General features: G+C 42.1%; 1 protein-coding gene across 2 annotated transcripts in view; it reads right to left on the reverse strand.

Moving 5' to 3' along the window:
• Nucleotides 1-19756, reverse strand: part of clint1a (clathrin interactor 1a) — a 291026-nt gene that overhangs the window by 37688 nt on the left and 233582 nt on the right. For both annotated transcript variants that reach the window (XM_041193077.1, XM_041193076.1), the window contains exons 6-7: nt 8075-8249; nt 3837-4065 (exon numbers count right to left, since the gene is read on the reverse strand). In XM_041193077.1, the coding sequence (XP_041049011.1) occupies nt 3837-4065; nt 8075-8249 (404 nt within the window). The remainder of the gene's footprint in view (nt 1-3836; nt 4066-8074; nt 8250-19756) is intronic.

The following is a 19756-nucleotide window of genomic DNA, read 5'->3' on the forward strand; positions in this document are numbered from 1 at the left end:
GGAATGAATCAATTAAAAAAACTTGTTGGTGAAATTTTTCTGTAGGTTGGAAATGATTGACTTCCTTATGTTCACAGAAAACTCTTCCTGGGTCCAAGCTGAAGATTATAATTCGCAGATAAGACAAACTTCTTTAGTAAAACTATTCTTGTCAGGTTCAGTGATAAATTTGATGGCACATTTATCAACTTGGTTTTTTAATGTTAAATTTGTGCAGAATAAAACACTCTGACAATATGGCAAAACACATGCACAACACTAAGTCATTTGGCAAAGAGCAACAAGATAAACTCACATAGATTTCTACGATTAATGTGATTTACCACCCAAGTTCCACAAATTGGCATACAAATTGCTGGTTTCTGAACAGTAACAAATCACTTGCCTTTCACCTACCTATAGCCTGATTCAAAAGCAAAGTAACTCTCAAGACCTAGTGGACTTTGCATTATGAAATGAAATGCGACAGTACGTTAACAAAAACTAGATTATTTTATTTACTTGTAGTTGTCAGGACTGTAAGCATGTGAGTATGTTCAGTACTTAGCAAAATGGTACTTGCCATCTCTTTTAAATTTTAGGTTAGTAGATGAGGAAAAACCTCTTGTTTGTGGGGATTATTCTTCTGCACAAACATACATAAAAAGCACACTCTAGGAGCAGCCGTGGATTGTAAGGATAAGAGAAACCATCTCGATTTAGTAGGGAATAGTCATCTCCAATTAGGGAATAGTCCTTCAGATAATCTGGGCCAATTCAGAAAATCCCAACTTTCCTTAAAGTTAATGGCATCTGTGTGGTGCAATAATTTGACATTAAAGTTGCAATGTGTTAAAGCAACTGCAACATCCAGCAGGTAGCAGCAGAGACCACACATTCATCTGATACAGATTACAAAAAAATCAAGGCACCACAATTAACAATTCAACTCCACTGAACATCACTCCAAAACACTGTAGTCTAAAGCACATATTACACAATATAAATAATGGTGTACAATGCCATGCAATTACTGTCCTGTTTTGACAAATGCAACCCAAAAAATCAAAACTAATTATTATGCACCCCACCATTACAATTTGACCTTGAATTTATGGAGAATTATGCAGTAAGCATGATTGTGAAATCTGCTGGTAGTCATTTGCTTGTCCTTATAGTTTTGATCTTAAGCAGCTAAATTTCTGAAAAAATAAGTTAGTCAGCTAAAAAAAAAAACAGCCGTCATTCATCAGGTACAACAGGCTACATCAAGTTAGACTGTCATAGAGGCAATATTGTGCAAAGAGAGCTGCCCTAATCCTAGGGAGGTGAATGCAGAACTGTCTGGTCCAAAAAGAGTGACTGTGAAACAAAACCTGTGAAAACTGTTATAAAAACAAAAAAACTGCGGATGCTGGAAATCCAAAACAAAAACAGAATTACCTGTAAAAACTCAGCAGGTCTGGCAGCATCGGCGGAGAAGAAAAGAGTTGACGTTTCGAGTCCTCATGACCCTTCAACAGAACTAAGAATTGTCTGGCACTTTGATTAGTTATTCTACTCTGTTTAACCATTTGTTAGTGTTACTTAAAGTTGGTTACAATTATGTTAACTTAATTACGGCTTTTTCCTTTGTTAATGTAAATAAGTAATTAATAAAGTAACACACAAGTTCTGTCGAAGGGTCATGAGGACTCGAAAAGTCAACTCTTTTCTTCTCCGCCGATGCTGCCAGACCTGCTGAGTTTTTCCTGTGAAAACTGTTGTCCAGTCTGAAGTTTATAAATCACAGCTCTGTATAACAGAGGAGCTGAAGAGAATCATAGCAATGTTGTTACAAATGTTTATAATTCGCTTCTCGATATGACATTCTTAATTCATTAATGCAAAACTGTTCCCCAGCACTAACAATATTACACATGGCATTGTACAAATCAAAATACACTCTCCAAACACAATTTAGAAGGACAAAATCGGTAGTTGCATTGCTGTTTCATTAAAAAGGGTAAACAGATGCAGGATGAAAATTTCACACAGCTACTATTACACTTCACCAAGATTGTGGCGCCAACTCTTGAGAGTAGCATTTGCTGAAACAAATAACAGTGATTAGGAATACAAAAACAAATAAAACACACAACTGTCATTAGCAAAAACAGCATGGCAAAGAGAAAACTTGCTGGCTGCAGGAATATTGCTTTGATATAATGATTGAAGGACTGATAAAACACCTATAGAAAGCACCACAGTTAAACAGGCTTTGTCTCTCAACATTGATATTTACCCAGGTCAATTGCACATCAGGTAATGAGCCAACGTAAATTTATCACTCAAGGGGAACTGCAATGGCTTACTGCACTTAGTCATGCCCAAGTGTTAACATACTGCGTTAATACTGAAAAAATATTCTCGATATTGTTCTTCAAATATTTATGATAAATCAGTTTTGTAAATATGTGAAAAACCTTTTTTTTTTAAATCAATGAAAAATTCCTCAGGGAGCATTGTGGAATATAGTGTTTATGGCACTGGACTAGAAATCCAGAGGTTGAGAGCTGAAATCCCACCATGTCAAGTTGGGAAATCGAGTTCATTAGGTCTGATAAATTTGTGGGTTTCTGTAAGAAAAATAATCATGAAAGCTGTCCAGTTGTCATAAAAACCCAAATTGTTCCCTAATGTCCTTCTTAATGATCTCAGAGCAATTAGGTATTAAATGCAGCGTCTAGTATACAAAAATAACGTTTGGTGCTACAAAGGATATTTATATTGTACAGAATATTTGCATATCCTCTATACATGGATATATTCTGTACAGGGAGGAGATAATCTCAGGCACACAGTGGCTGTGAGGTGCTGGAAAAAGATCAAGGATTTCAAGAGCGAGGGGGCAGGTTAAATATTCTCCCCTTATCACCTTTCAGATAGCCATTCACAGGCAAACAAACACCAAGTTAGGACAGCACTGGGGCAAAGAGCTTAACCTGCCCACTCAATGGTGAATTGCACAGAAAGTCCACAGATTGGGAACAGGGAAAAGTTAACACCTACTATCGAAAAAAAAATTCTTAATTTTGCAGCTCAATTTTCATCTTTAGAAATGTGATGCAGATATATTAAAAGTATCACTGTGAATCTTGCAAAGAACATTATTAAGAATAATAAAGAATGGTCCTTTGATGTGCTGTGAAGCAATGCCACTGCCTGTTACACAGCAGACAGAAATTAGCTTCACCATCCCAAGCTAGTAAGAGCAGGCACGAACTGAAAGCTAACATTCCCATTTTAAGTTGCCATCCAATGACACCTACTGGAAAATGCTTGTAGGCCATAATGAAGTGGGGTGGGGTGGGTGGTGGACAGTTTAACTGTAAGAACCATAGCTAAATAGCTGTTGGCACCAACTATCCAGGCTCAGGCACAAGGACTGAAAGATTGGGAGAAGCACAAAGGGCTCCCTGTGTCCGGCACCTTCAGAAATTTTGGGGGAGGAAATTGAAGGGGCAAGTTTTAATTTCTCAAATCAATCAATCAATTTAAATGGTAATATTTCAGGTTGGTTAATGAAGGTTACTTCTGCAGAGAAAATTACATATAATTTATCAGTGTAACCTTCAAAAGAGGTGTATACTTGAAAAGGGCTGGGCTTTAAGGAAAGACTGGGAAGTGGGATTAATTGAACAGTGCTTTCAAAGAATTGATATAGTCATGATGGGCAGAATGGCTTCCTTATGCGCATTAAGATTCTATGAAGTGCTTGAAAGCAAATAAACGAGCAATCTACCAAAAAGCTAATGTACAAATACATGGACCTAACAAGATGCAGGTTCTAGAATTTGTATTAAATCAGTTCCCACCTTTACTGCAGAATTTAATTCTGGGCTGGTACTATCGCCCGTGTAATGGGCTGCAGCACCAAGGTCGACTGTTTTGGAAGGTATTCCAGACCGTTTATGCCGGGTGGTGGTGGTCTCTGTTGCCTGTGTGATGTGGATTGATTTGGTAGTCACCGTTTCCTCTTCATCTTTATATTCAGATTTTCCAACTTTGCCATTGTTTCTGGGTCTTCTCTCCTCCTCACTATCACTGAAATTTAAAACACTAGTTATTGCAACAACAGAAGCACATTAGATTGAAGAAAAAACAGGTGGTCACAATACAACAGTGGGGAGCTAATCAGCTCAGAAACAAAATGAAACCTCAGGACACTGACATAATGGGACAGATTTTACTGCGAAAATAACAGCAAATTCTATCAGCGTTCACCATTATTTGTGCAAATCACACAGCAACTTCCAGTGACCACATGTGCAGTTAAACACGGAAATCCAGGAGCTGCTGCCCTGCTCCTTCAAAGGCTACAAGAAAACGGCATCTTGTCACTTTAGTTAACAATTAAATAAACTGGAAGTAAAAAGCTGCTATCTACAAAAGTGACCATGAAGCTGTCAGTGTCCTATTGAGAAAGAAACCTGCTGTCTTTAGCCAGTCAAAGAATCATAGAAACTTGCAGTATAGAGAGAGGCCATTCAGTCCATCAAACCTGTGTTGGTTCTTTGAAAGTAGAAGTTGGTACTTAGTCCCACATACCCGTTTCTTGTCCATAACCCCGTAAACTCCTCTTCCTCAACTACTTGTCCATTTTAAAAATCATTCATGGAATCCACTTGTACCACCTTTTCAGGTGGTGTGTCAGCGAAAAAAATTTCCCTTCACTTCTCCAATAGATCTTTTGTCATGATTTCAAATCTATGACCTCCGATTATTGACCCACTCATTATAGGTAACAACTTTTTCTCTGCCCATTCTATCAAACTGTTCATCATCTTGAAAACCTTCAATAAGTCAACTCTTAATCTTCTCTGTTCCAAAGTCCTAACTTGTCCAATCTCTCTCCTCAGCCTCATCCATGGCAAAATCCTGATCAACCTCGTCAGCAGTCTTCTTAGACCTTCACATTTTTCCTGAAATGTGGTACCCAGAATTGTCCATAATTTTCCAGCTGAGACCTAGCCTGTCTTTATGAGGTTTTGATCACTTGTGACCTATAGGTAACTTCAGTCTCACACCAACATAGTTGGCTCTTAACTGCCCTCTCCAGTGGGCCTAGCAAACCACTCAGTTGTATCAAATCGCCACTGGCAGTTCAAGAAAGCAGTCCACCATCACCAAGGTAAATAAGCACAGTAATAAAGGCCAATCTTACCAAGACAAATACATCCAGAGATGAATAATATATTTTTTAAATCATCATAATGTCAGGTGAATTTTAGGATATGAAGAAACTCATTTTGATTTGAGGCTATATTCTCCATTTCCACCGGAAACTGCGATTACAACTGCTAAGGTTTGCCATCAAGATCAGTATCAAGCATGAACAGGGTTTTATAACTAAGTACATGATTGAAAGGAGCAAATTTCTTGTAAAATAAAATAATTTACAAGCACATATTCACAGTTGCTTGACAAATGCTGCTGGTACAAAATGACTGCTGTGTTTGCTAACATTCCGCAAAATCCAAAAACTCACAGCATAGTTTAATTATTTACATCCAGCTCTATGCATCTCAACCTTATAATACTTCAGGATGTTATTGCAACTTTTGATGCAAATATTCAATAATACCTTTTCCTTCACAAAGAGCTCATCACTGTCCAAGCACTACATCATTGGCATATGAAGGAAGGATGGCACAAAAGGTGAGAAGTCAGCACATTTTAAAACTATTCCTGTATCAAAAATAATATTTAATATCCAATTTATGACTACAACTTTGAATAAGAAATAAAAGTTGGTGCACTGAGATTTCGAACTTTGAGATTGGGTTCATCGACTCTAGGTTCACATGAGCAGACAAATGCCCTGAGTTAGTAAAAATGTTTTTCATTATTCTCCAGGAGATGGACATTGCTGGCAAGGCCAGAATTTATTGCTATCCCTCGTTCCCCTGAGAAGTGAACCTCCTTCTCGAAAAGCTGGAGTCAGTGTAGTGAAGGTACTCCCATAATGGCACTAAGTAGGGAGTTCCAGCGATGATGAAACAACAATTATATATACCGAAGTCAGGATGGTGTGAGACTTAGAGAGAAACCTGGAAGTGATGGTCTCCTATATTCCTGCAACCCTTGTCCTTCTAGGTTCTACCAGAGAAACTCTTGGCAATATCTTCAGTGCTTATGTAGTTGCACCCATTCAGACAATTGTAAACTCTTTCATCACACTCCTAATTTGTGTCTTATATGTGTGGCTATATATGTGGCTAATTCAGTTGAATTTTTGGTCATTCATAACTTCCCCAAGGATGTGGGTGGTGGAGGATTTGGCAATGGTAATGTTATTTCACATCAAGGGGAGGTGGTTAAGCTCACCCTTGTTGGGGATGATCATTCCATGGCGCCTGTGTGGCATAGATGTTAATTGCCACATACCTGTCCAAGCCTGAAATTTGTCCAGGTCCCGTTGCATACAAATATGGACTGCTTCATTATCTGAGGAATTGGTGATAGAGCTGAATATGGCAACAATCAGCAAACAGTCCAAACTCTAACTTTATGATGGAGGGAAGGTCATTGATGAAGCAGGGGAAGACAGTCGGTCCGAGGAGACTGCCATAAGGAACTCCTGCAGCATTGTCATGGACTTCACATTAGTGAACCAGCCATTTTTTAAAAAATGATAACCCGACAGCTTCATGGTCACTTTTACTGATAGCAACTATTTTTTCCAGATTTATTTTTAAATTGAAGTCAAATTCTCAAACTGCAATGGGATTTGAAAGTAATGTCAAGAATTATCAGACTAGGCCTCTGGATTATTTGCTCATTAACAAAATGGCTATGCTACTGTACCTTTTGGATTGTAAAAATAACTAGTAGCTTTGGCCATTGTTAATCTACTGTAAAATACCAAGTCTGCTGTCATTAAGTGCTCTGTTATTTATTTTCTTTCAAACAATAAAAACCAATGGCTTTTAAGTGTTATTTTAGGACAGTGCAGAAGATTAAAGTATGCCAAACAAACTCAAGAGTTTGTTTACAATGTTTGACATGACTTTTTTTGACTCAAGTAGACTTAGTTAAAGCTGATTGCTTTCTAAAGAAGAGTGCAGTAAACTAATATTCCCAGAGCATTAGGTCAGTATTTTCCTACAGCACTAAGGCTTTTTATTTTAAAGTCAAAATATTTATTGCAATTGATGAACACAAGTGTGTTAGAGAATGACAAGGTTCATGTACGTGGCTGGTTTACGGAAGAGGCCAAACCGCAAGGCCTTCAAATTATGCTGTGCAAATTTTAGACTCTAGCCATTGCAAATCAATGGAATTGTAAGCAGAGCAGGAAGAACAGTCCTTTGGTAGTACAGAACTGAATATTGCTGAAAGACACATGTCGAAGCTTTTCATCTTGCACTTTTCAGGACATTTGTTGATGAGTGCAAAAGGAAAAGCTTTGACATGTGTCCTTTTCAGAGACATAGCGGGAAGACTTGCTGAGGCCATTGTGAAGCAGTGAGACTGTAAATGTAGCAGGAGACTTCCACTAGTCATTGTGCATCAGTTGCATTGTAAATGTAGCAAGGAGACTTTTCTGGCCATGATGAATCAGTGGTGTCATAAATGTAGCAGGGAGACTTCCACTGGCCACTATGAATCATTGGCATTGTAAATATAGCAGAGAGACTTCCACTGGCCATTGTGAATCAGTGACATTATAAATACAGTGAAAGTACTTCTGGGTACTGTCAATCAGTAACATGCTAACCAAAGCAGGAAGACTTCCTCTGGCCATTATGAATCAGTGGCATTGTAAACATAGCAGGAAGATGTCCCCTGGCCATAGTGAATCTGAATCATATCAACCCAAGGATAAATTTAATTGATTAACTATTTGTAATTAAGAAAAACAAAATGGCAATTTCATGCTCTTGCAGTGTTTTTTTAAACAAATTCACCGATGTGTGCCAATCACAGGGCATTTTCCCACCACATCTCCAATGTTACTGACTTGCAATGGCCATCCAGAAACATTCCCACAGTTGAAGAAATTGTATAACAAAATTAAGATTAGTGAAAGACATTTTTATTTCCAAAGTACCTTTCTGGTGAATCATCTTTATCTTTCTTCCTGAACTTGTTGATCGTGTCATCGATGGTGGTTCCAATTTTATCGCTAATCTCCCCTAACTTTTCACTGAATGGGAAAACACCTTTATTGCCTTTGTCCCAGTCATCATCCCACCTGGATTTTGGCTCAGAGTCGTACCTGTCACCTGCAAAACAAACAGAAGAAAAACAAAAATTGAGCTAATACCTTCTGCTTGTCGTGGTAACCTGCAGCAGCTGTTAGCATTGATTAAGTAACCACCAAATACAAAACTCTGTTGATCAACAGTTTTAATCTGGATTTAGAAGGTTACACCTATCTTCTATGTTGAAAAAATACACTACATTTATACGCATAACAATATTAGAGAGCTCAGAAGCTACCATCGATAGATAACATTCACACACCACACCCAGTAGTGAATGCTGGTGAACACAAACAGTTGATGGGCGCTGTAGGCTCAATGAGCATCCCAATCTCAAATAATGGTGGAGCCTAGCATAAGTGCAAAGACATGGTTGAAGCATTTGCGACCGTACAAACCAGGAGCAGGAGCAGAAGTAGCCCACTCGGCCTTTCGAGCCTGCTTCGCCATTCAATAAGATCGTGACTGATCTGACTGTAACCTCCAGCGTAAGCGTGGTTTATCAAGAAACTATCTACCCCCTACCTTAAAAACATTCAAAGACTCTGCTTCCACTGCCTTCTGAGGAAGGTAGTTCCAAAGACTCTCAACCCTCAGAGAAAAAGATTTTTTCTCATTTCTGCCTTAAACAGGCCACCCATTATTTTTAAACAGTGACTCCTAGTTCTAGATTCTCCCACAAAAGTAAACATCGCCTCCACATTGACCCTGTCAAGAACCTTCAGGATCTATATGTTTCAATCAAGTCGCCTCTGACTCTTCTAAACTCCGGCAGATACAAGCCTAGCCTGTCCAACCTTTCCTCATAAGATAAGCTGTCCATTCCTGGTATTAGTTTAGTAAACCTTCTCTGAACTGCTTCTTATGCATTTACATCCTTTCTTAAATAAGGAGACCAATATTGTGCACAGTATTCCAGATATGGCCTCACCAGTGGCCTGTACAAATGAAGCTTAACCTCCCTACTTTTGTATTCAATTCTCCTTGCAATAAACAGTAATGTTCTATTAGCTTTCCTAATCACTTGCTGTACCTCATACTAGCCTTTTGTGATTCATGCACTAAGACACCCAGATCCCTCTGAACTTGAGCTCTGCAATCTCTCACCATTGAGAGAGTATGCTTCTTTTTTATTCTTCCTGTCAAAATGGACAATTTCCCACTTTCCCACATTATACTCCATTTGTCTGGTCTTTGCCCACTCACTTAACCTATGTCCCTTTGTAACATCCTTATGCCCTATTCACAACTTACTTTCCTACTTATTTTTGTATCATCCACAAATTTAGCAACCATACCTTCAATCCCTTCATCAAAGTCAGTTACATAAATTGCAAAAAGTTGAGGGCCCAATACTGATCCCTGTGGCACACCACCAGTTACATCCCACCAACCAGAAAAAAAACCCATTAATGGCTACCCTTTGTTTCCTGTTAGCTAGCCAATCTTTTCTCCATGCCAACATGTAACCAACTAGACCATGAGCTTCTATTTTCAACAATAACCTTTGATGTGGAAATCTAAGTACAGTACATCCATCAATTCCCCTTTATCCACAGCGCATGTGACTCCTTCAAAGAGCTCCAATAAATTGATTAAACATGATTTCCCCTTCACAAAACCATGCCAACTCTGCCTGATTGCTTTGAATTTTTCCAAGTGCCCTACCATAACATCTTTAATAACAGCTTCCAACATTTTCTCTATGATAGGTGTTAAGCTAACTGGCCTATAGTTTCCTGCCTTCTGTCTCCCTCCTTTTTGAGTGATGACTATTTTCCAATCTAATGGAACCTTCCCAAATCCAGGGAATTTTGGAAAATGAAAACCAACACATCGACTATCTCACTAACCACTTCTTTTAAGACCCTAGGACCCAGGGATTTGGCAGTGCATAGCTCCAAAGGTTTGCTAAGTACCACTCCTCCCTGATGATTGTAATTTTCCTGAGTTCCTCCTTCCCTTCCAGTTCCTGATTTACAGCTATCTCTGAGATGTTACTTGTATCCTCTAGAGTGAAGACTGATGGAAAATACTTGTTCAATTCATCTCCCATCTCCTTATTTCCCATTATTAAATTCCCCAGGCTCACTTTCTATAGGACCAATGTTCACTTTATTAACTCTTTTCTTATTTAAGTATCTGAAGAAACTCTTACCATCCGCCTTTATATTTCTAGCTATCTTTCTCTCATACTCTAATTTTCCCTCATTAACCTGTTTTTGTCATTCTTTGCTGTTCTTTATATTCTGTCCAATCTTCTGACCTGCCAGCCATCTTTGCGCAATTACATGCTTTTTTTTTAAGTCTGACTTTCTCTTTAAGTTAACCACAGATGATGGGTACTCCCCGTGGAATTTTTCTTTCTTGTTGGAATGTATCTATTCTGTAATATCCCCTTAAATGTCTGCCACTGCATCTCTATTCCTTAACCTCATTCCCCAGTTCACTATAGCTAGCTCTGCTTTCATTCCCACATAATTGCCCTTGTTTAAGTTTAAAATACTAGTCTTGGACCCAATCTTCTCTCCCTCAAACTGAATGTAAAATTCAATCATACCATGATCACTGCTACCCAGGGTGCCTTTACTTTGTGGTTATCAATTAATCCTATCTTGTTGTGCAATACTAGGTTTAATATAGCCTGCTCTCTAGTTGGCTCCAGAACATGATGTTCTGAGAAACTATCCTGGAAACATTCTATGAACTCCTCATCTAGGGTACCTAAGTCCATCTGATTTTCCAGCCTATATATAAATTAAATACCCCATGATTATCACCTTACGTTTCTGACAAGCTCCCACTATCGCTTGCTTGAAACTCTGTCCTACCATGTAGTTACAATTAGGGGCCTACAAATCACCCCTACAAGTGACTTCTTGCCTTTAATCATTTCTCATCTCAACTCACACCACTTCTACATCCTGGTTTCCTGAACGTAGGTCATCCCTCTCTACTGTGCTAATACCATCATTAATTAGCAGAGCCACCCTTTTACCTTATCCTAGCTTCTTGTCCTTCCTAAAAGTCATGTATTTTTCAATATTCAGAGCCCAATCTATGCCATGTCTCTGTAATGGCTATCAGATCGTGCTTATTTATTTCTATTTGCGCTATCAGTTTACCTGTTTCATTCCGAATGCTACGTGCATTCAGATACAGAGCATTTAGTTTTGTAGTTTTATTATTTTTGGAACGTCTATCTTTGACTGCCGTTTTATCCTTAGAATTGTACTTGCTATCCCTTCCTGTCATGCTCTCTTAATCATTTCCCAGAATAATACCTTTCTCTCTTGCCTTGTCTACTTTGGTTTACCACATCTTCCCAAATTTGAAACAAAAATAAAAATACCTGGAAAAACTCAGCGGGTCTGGCAGCATCTGCGGAGAGGAGCACAGTTAACATTTCGAGTCCATATGACTCTTAAACAGAACTAAGGAAAAATAGAAAAGAGGTGAAATATAAGCTGGTTTAATGGGGGGGCGTGCGGTAGAGCTCGATAGAGGGCCAGTGATAGTTGGAGATAACCAAATTATGTCATAGACAAAAGGACAAAGAGGTGTTGAAGGTGGTGATATTATTTAAGGAATGTGCTAATTAAGGGTAGAAAGCAGGACAAGCAAGGTACAGATAGCCCTAGTGGGGGTGGGGTGGGGTAAAGGGAAGGGATCGAAATAGGCTAAAAGGTAGAGATAAAACAATGGATGGAAATACATTTAAAAATAATGGAAATAGGTGGGAAAAGAAAAATCTATATAAATTATTGGAAAAAAGGGGGATCGGAAAGGGGGTGGGGATGGAGGAGAGAGTTCATGATCTAAAATTGTTGAACTCAATATTCAGTCCGGAAGGCTGTAAAGTGCCTAGTTGGAAGATGAGGTGCTGTTCATCCAGTTTGCATTGAGCTTCACTGGAACAATGCAGCAGGCCAAGGACAGACATGTGGGAATGAGAGCAGGATGGAGTGTTGAAATGGCAAGTGACAGGGAGGTCTGGGTCATGCTTGCGGACAGACTGAAGGTGTTCTGCAAAGTGGTCACCCAGTCTGCATTTGGTCTCTGCGATGTAGAGGAAACCGCATTGGGAACAACAAATGCAGCAGACTAAATTGAGGGAAGTGCAAGTGAAATGCTGCTTCACTTGAAAGGAGTGTTTGGGCCCTTGGACAGTGAGGAGAGGGGAAGTAAAGGGGCAGGTGTTGGACCTTCTGCAGTTGCATGGGAAGGTGCTGTGGGAGGGGGTTGAGGTGTAGGGAATGATGGAAGAGTGGACCAGGGTGTCCTGGAGGGAACGATCCCTGCAGAATGCCGCCGGGGGGTGAAGGGAAGATGTGTTTGGTGGTGGCATCATGCTGGAGTTGGCAGAAATGGCGGAGGATGATCCTTTGAATGCAGAGGCTGGTGGGGTGATAAGTGAGGACAAGGGGAACTCTATCATCGTTCTGGGAGGGAGAGGAAGGTATGAGGGTGGATGCACGGGAGATGGGCCGGAAATGGTTGAGGGCCCTGTCAACTACCATGGGTGGAAAACCTTGGTTAAGGAAGGAAGAAAGACATGTCAGAGGAACTGTTTTTGAAAGTGGCATCATCAGAACAGAAGCAACAGAGGCGAAGGAACGGAGATAATGGGATGGAGTCCTTACAGGAAGCGGGGTGTGAGGAGCTGTGGGAGTCGGTAGGCTTGTAATGAATATTGGTGGACAGTCTATCACCAGAAATTGAGACAGAGAGATCAAGGAAGTGAAGGGAAGTGTCAGAGATGAACCACGTGAAAATGATGGAGGGGTGGAAATTGGAAGCAAAATTAATAAATTTTTCCAGATCCAGACGAGAGCATGAAGCAGCACCTAAGTAATCATCGATGTACCAGAGAAAGAGTTGTGGGAGGGGACCGGAGTAGGACTGGAACAAGGAATGTTCCACGTACCCCATAAAGAGGGAGGCATAACTGGGGCCCATGCAGGTATCCATAGCCACACCTTTTATTTGGAGCAAGTGAGAGGAGTTGAAGGAGAAATTGTTCATTGTGAGAACATGTTCAGCCAGACGGAGGAGAATAGTGGTGGATGGGGATTGTTCGGGCCTCTGTTCGAGAAAAAAGCGGAGAGCCATCAGACCATCCCGGTGGGGGATGGAGGTGTAGAGGGAATGGAGTACATGGTGAAGAGGAGGCAGCTGGGGCCAGGGAACTGGAAATTGTTGAAATGATGTAGGGTGTCAGAGGAATCACGGATGTAGGTGGGAAGGGAGAGAGAATGGAGCCAAGATAGCAAGAAATGAGTTCCATGGGGCAGGAACAGGCTGACACGATCGGTCTGCCGGGGCAGTCCTGTTTGTGGATTTTGGGTAGGAGGTAGAACTGGCCGTCCGAGCTTGGGAGACTCAGGTTGGAAGCTGTGGAAGGAAGATCTCCAGAGGAGATGAGGTCAGTAACAGTCCTGGAAACAATGGCTTGATGTTCAGTGGTGGGGTCATGGTCCAGGGGAAGGTAGGAGGAAGTGTCTGCGAGTTGACGCTCAGCCCCTGTGAGGTAGAGGTTAGTGCGCCAGACAACAACAGCGTCATTCTTGTCAGCAGGTTTGATGACAACGTCAGGGTTGGACCTGAGAGAAGAGTGCAGCAAGTTCAGAGAGAAACAGGTTAGAGTGGGTGAGAGGAGCAGAGAAATTGAGACGACTAATGTCACGCTGACAGTTCTCAATGAAAAGATTAAGAGAAGGTAAGAATCCAAAGGGAGGGGTCCAGGTGGAGGGAGAATATTGGAGGTGGGTGAAAGGATCCGTTGAATGGGGAGAGGACTCCTGCCCAAAGAAGTGAGCACGGAGACGAAGGCGGCGGAAGAAGAGTTCAGCATCGTGCCAAGCCCGAAATTCATTGAGATGAGGGCGTAAGGGTATGAAACTAAGTCCTTTGCTGAGCACTGAACGTTCAGCATCAGAGAGGGGAAGGTCAGGGGGTATGGTGAATACACGGCCAGGGCTGGGATTGGACGAAGGGATGGGGACAGAGAGACAGGCAGGGGTGGAGAGTCTTGGATGGGTGTTGGTGTCGATGAGTTGTTGGAGCAAATTTGATCCCTTGCCCTTCTCTACTTCCCTAGTTGTGCAGCTTGCTGGAAACTCAGTCCCAGCACAGTTCAGGTGCAAACCATCCCAACGGTACAGATCCCATTTCCCCCAGTTCTGGTGCCAGTGCCCCATGAAACGGAACTCATTTCTCCCAAACCAGTCTTTAAGCCATTTCTCTAATCTTATTTGCCCTAAGCCAATTTGCTCTTGACTCAGGTAATAACCCAGAGATTATCTTCAACCAGATGTGCCAAGCGTTGGATCCATCTTGACCTCCTCCTAAGGTCTGACCATCATAGGAGCCAGTCTTCAGCCAATTTGGTTCACTAGACGTGGTATCAAGAAATGGTTGTGCACACTGGATACAGCAAAGGCTATGGGTCTGACAACATTCTAGCTGTAGTGCAGAAAACTTATGTCCTAGAACTAGCCGTGCCCCTAACCAAGCTATTTCAGTACAGCTACAATACTGGCATTTACCTGACAATTGCCCCAGGTGTGTCCTATCTACAAAAGGACAAATCCAACCTTGCCAATTGCCGCCCTATCAATCTGCTTTCAATCACCAGCATTCATCAGTGATGGCAAATGCTATCAACAACACTATCAAGCAGCACTTAGTCACTTATAATCTGCTCACCGGTGCTCAGTTTGGTTCTGCTGGCTCTAGACCTCAGTACAACTACTGTCCAAACATGGACAATAAAGTGGAGTTCCAGAGGTGAGAGTGACTGCCTTTGACATTAAGACATTTGACTGAGTAGTCATAGTAAAATCGAAATAAATGGAAATCGGGGGGAAAAACTCACCACTGGCTGAAGTCAAACCTAGCACAAAGGAAGATGGTTGTCATTGTTGGAAGTCAATCATCTCAGTCCCAAAACATCACAGCAGAATTTCCTCAGGGTACTGCTTTCGGGCCAATCATCTTTGGCTATTTCATCAATGACCTACTTCCATCATAAAGTCAGAAGCCTGGATTCTCAAAGATGTACTCAGAGTTCAAGTTGTAATTTCTCAAGAAGTAGTAATGCCCGCATGGAGCAAGATTTGGATAACATTCAAGCTTGGGCTGATAAGTGGCAAGTAACTTTCACACCGCACAAGTGGCAGGCAATGACCACTTCCAACAAGAGAGTGTCTAATCATCTCCCTATGAATTTCAATGGCATTACCATCACTAAAAACCTCACCATCAATACCATGGGGCCCATCGTTGACCAGAAAATTAAATAGATCACGACCCTCACGCTCGCCACATCCCTGCCTGACCGCTCACTCCAACCATCCTGATCACTGCCTCCCTCCCCGACATCCCACTCACCTCCCACTTTGCTCCCTTCCTCTCGCTGCCCCTTCCTTGGCTGTCTCACAGCTGGGGGGAGGGGGGGTGTCAAGTTGAAAGCTTTACACATTATTAAGAGTTAATGAGGATTTTGGGCCAGTTAGGTTCAAGGCAGCAATTAGGTTTTTAATGTAAAAACTACAGGTCTGGAACCTAATTCACCCGTATTACATGTTTTCTTATAGGAAAGTGTCATAGAGTCATAGAGGTCTACAGCACAGAGAAAGGTCCTTCGGCCCATCGAGTCTGCGCTGGTCAAACAAATACCTAACTATTCTAATCCCATTTTGCAGCACTAGGCCCATAGCCTTGTATGCCACGGCATCGCAAGTGCACATCCAAATACTTAAATGTTATGAGGGTTTCTGCCTCTACCAACTTTTCAGGCAGTGAGTTCCAGATTCTCACCACCCTTTGGGTGAAAAATTTCTTCCTCAAATCCCCTCTAAACCTCCTGCCCCTTACTTTAAATCCATGCCCCCTGGTTATTGATCCCTCCACCAAGGGGAAAACTTCCTTCCTGTCTACCCTATTTATGCCCCTCATAATTTTATGCACCTCAATCTCCTCTGCTCCAAGGAAATAACCCCAGTTTATCCATCTCCCCTCATAACTAAAACTTGCCAGCCCAGGCAACATCCTGGTAAATCTCTCCTGCACCCTCTCTAGTGCAATCACATCCTTCCTATAATACAGATTCCAGAACTGCACGCAATACTCTAGCTGTGGCCTTAATCAGCGTTTTACACAGTTCCAGCATAACTTCCCTGCTCTTACATTCTATGCCGCGGCTAATAAAGGCAAGTATCCCATATGCCTTCTTAACCACCTTATCTACTTGTCCCGCTACCTTAAGGGGCCGGTGGACATGCACACCAAGGTTCCTCTGATCCTCGGTACTTCCCAGGATCCTACCATTCATCGTGTATTCCCGTGCCTTGTTTGTCCTGCCCAAGTGCATCACCTCACACTTATCCGGATTAAATTCCATTTGCCACTAATCAGCCCATCTAACCAGCCTAAATCCTCCTGTAATCTAAGGCTATCCTCCTCACTATTTACCACCCCACCAATTTTCGTGTCATCCACGAACTTACTGATCAACCCTCCTACATTCAAGTCCAAATAGTTTATATATACCACAAACAGCAAGGGACCCAACACCAATCCCTCTGGAGCTCCACTGGACACAGGCATCCAGTCACAAAAACACCCCTCGACCATCACCCTCTGCTTTCTGCCAGTCAGCCAATTCTGGATCCAATTTGCCAAAGTGCCTTGGATTCCATGGGCTCTTACCTTTGTTATCAGTCGCCCATGCAGGGCCTTGTCAAAAGCCTTGCTGAAGTCCAAGTAGACTACGTCAAATACGTTGCCCTCATCTACACACCTGGTCTCTTTGAAAAATTCAAATCAAATTGGTCACACATGACATCCCCTTAACAAAACCATGCTGACTGTCCTTAATTAATCACTGCCTCTCCAAGTGTAGATTAATTCTGTCCCTCAGAATTGCTTCCAATAGTTTCTCCACCACTGAGGTTAGACTGACTGGCCTGTAGTTCCCTGGTTTATCTCTTCCTCCCTTCTTGAATAACAGTACCATATTGGCTGTCCTCTAGCTCCCTGGCACCTCTCCTGTGGCCAGAGAAGTACTGAAAATTATTGCCAGTGTCCCTGCTATCTCCTCCCTTGCCTCATTCAACAGCCTGGGATACGTTTCATCTGGGCCTGGAGATTTATCTACTTTTAAGCCTGCCAGATCACTTAGAACCTTCTCCCTTTCTATGCTAATTTCTTTAATTATATTACAGTCCTTCTGCCTGATTTCCATACCCACTTCGTCCCTCTCACTTGTGAACACTGACACAAAGTATTCATTTAGAACCCCATCTACGTCTTTTGGCTCCTTACACAAATTACCATTATGGTCCTTAATGGGCCCTACTCTTTCCTTAGTTATCCACTTATTCTTAATGTACTTGTAAAATAACTTTGGATTTTCCTTTATTTTATCTGCCAATGTTTTTCATGCCCCCTTTTTACTCTCCTACTTCCCTTTTTAAGTTCCCCCCTACACATTCTATACTCCTCCAGGGCTTCTGCTGTTTTGAGCTCTCGGTATCTGCCATAAGCCTCCCTTTTTCTCTTTATCCAGTCCGATATATCCCTCGACATCCAGGTTCCCTGGATTTGTTGGTCCCACCCTTTATCTTTACTGGAATATGTTGGCCCTTTAATTTCCCGATTTCCTTCTTGAATGAGTCCCAATGCTCTGAAGCAGATTAACCTAAAAGTAACTGCTCCCACTCCACTCTGGCCAAATCGCATCTGATCTTATTAAAATTGGCCTTCCCCAAATTTAGAGCCCTAATTTCTGACCTATCCTTGTCTTTTTCCATAACAACCTTGAAACTAACAGAGATATGATTACTATCTGCAAAATGCTCCCCCACTGATACCTCTACCACTTGCCCAGCTTCATTCCCTAAAATTAAGTCCGGGACCGCCCCCTCTCTTGTAGGAACTTCTACATACTGGCTTAAAAAGCTCTCCTGGGTGCATTTTAAGAATTCGGCTCCCTCTAAACCTATCACACTATGACTAACCCAGTTAATGTTGGGGAAATTGAAATCCCCCACTATTACTACCCTATTATTTTTACACTTCTCTGAAATTTGCCTACATATCTGCTCTTCTATTTCTCTGACTGTTTGGGGGCCTATAGTATACTCCCAGCAATGCGATTGCTCCTTTTTTGTATTTCAGTTCTACCCATATGGCTTCAATTGAGGAGCCTTCTAAGATGTCATCACTCCTTATTGCTGTAATTGATTCCTTGATCAATATTGCGATACCCACTCCTCTTTCACCTCCTTCCCTGTCTCGCCTGAAGATCCTATATCCTGGAATATTGAGCTGCCAATCCTGCTCCTCTATGTCTCTGTGACAGCAATGACATCATAATTCCATGTGTTAAATTGTGCCCTCAACTCATCTGCCTTATTTGTCAGGCTCCTTGCATTAAAATAAATACCATCCAACTTTGCCAAACTCCCTTGTGCCTTAACTGGCTCATAATTTCTATGCCTTCCAGACTCACTTGCTCTCTCTTATAATTTTGGCTGTGCATCCCCCCTGCTGAACCTCTTCTCAGGTTCCCATCCCCATGTCAAGTTAGTTTAAACCCTCCCCAACAGCACTAGCAAACCTCCCCGCCAGGATGTTGGTCCCATTCTGGTTCAGGTGCAACTTGCCTGCCTTGCACAGGTCCCACCACCCCCAGAAACGGTCCCAATGTCCCACAAATCTAAAGCCCTCCCTCCTGCACCATCTATTCAGCCATGCATTCATCTGGATTAACCTCCTTTTTCTATATTCACTGGCGCGTGGCACCGGAGAGTAATCCAGAGATTATTACCTTTGAGGTCCTGTTTTTCAATCTGCTTCCTAGCTCCCTAAATTCTGCTTGCAGGACCTCACCCCTCTTTCTACCTATGTCGTTGATACCAATATGTCCCACGATCTCTGTCTGTTTGCCCTCCCCCTTTAGAACGCCCTGCAGTCGTTCAGTGACATCCTTGAGCGTGGCTCGAGGGAGGCAACATACCATCCTGGAGTCACGTCTTCTGCCTGTCTATTCCCTTTACTATCGAGCCTCCTACCACTATTGCTCTTCCCCTCTTTTTCCACCCCGCCATGCAGCTGAGCCACTCTCAGTGCCATGAGCTTGGCCGCACTCCCCAGAGGAATCATCACTCGCACTGTTTTCCAACACAGAAATATGGTTCTCGAGCGAGATGCACCCTGGGGATTTCCTGACACCTTTCTTCTGACTGATGGTCACCCATTCCCTCTCTGTCTGCCCTGCCGTAAGCTGCAGAGTGACTGCGTCTAAAAACGTACTATCCACGAAACTCTTAGCCTTGTGGATGCACCTCAGTGCCTCCAGCTGCTGCTCAAGCTCAGAAGCTCGGAGCTCAAGTAGCTGCAGCTGGTGGCACTTCCTGCACACATGGTCGGTCAGAGCGCAAAGAGCTTCTAGGACTTCCCACATGTTGCAGGAGGTACATAACATGGGACTGAGCTGTCCTGCCATGCCTCTAGTTGAAAGA

Source organism: Carcharodon carcharias, chromosome 8 (assembly GCF_017639515.1).
Source record: "Carcharodon carcharias isolate sCarCar2 chromosome 8, sCarCar2.pri, whole genome shotgun sequence".
NCBI classification, from domain to species: domain Eukaryota; kingdom Metazoa; phylum Chordata; class Chondrichthyes; order Lamniformes; family Lamnidae; genus Carcharodon; species Carcharodon carcharias.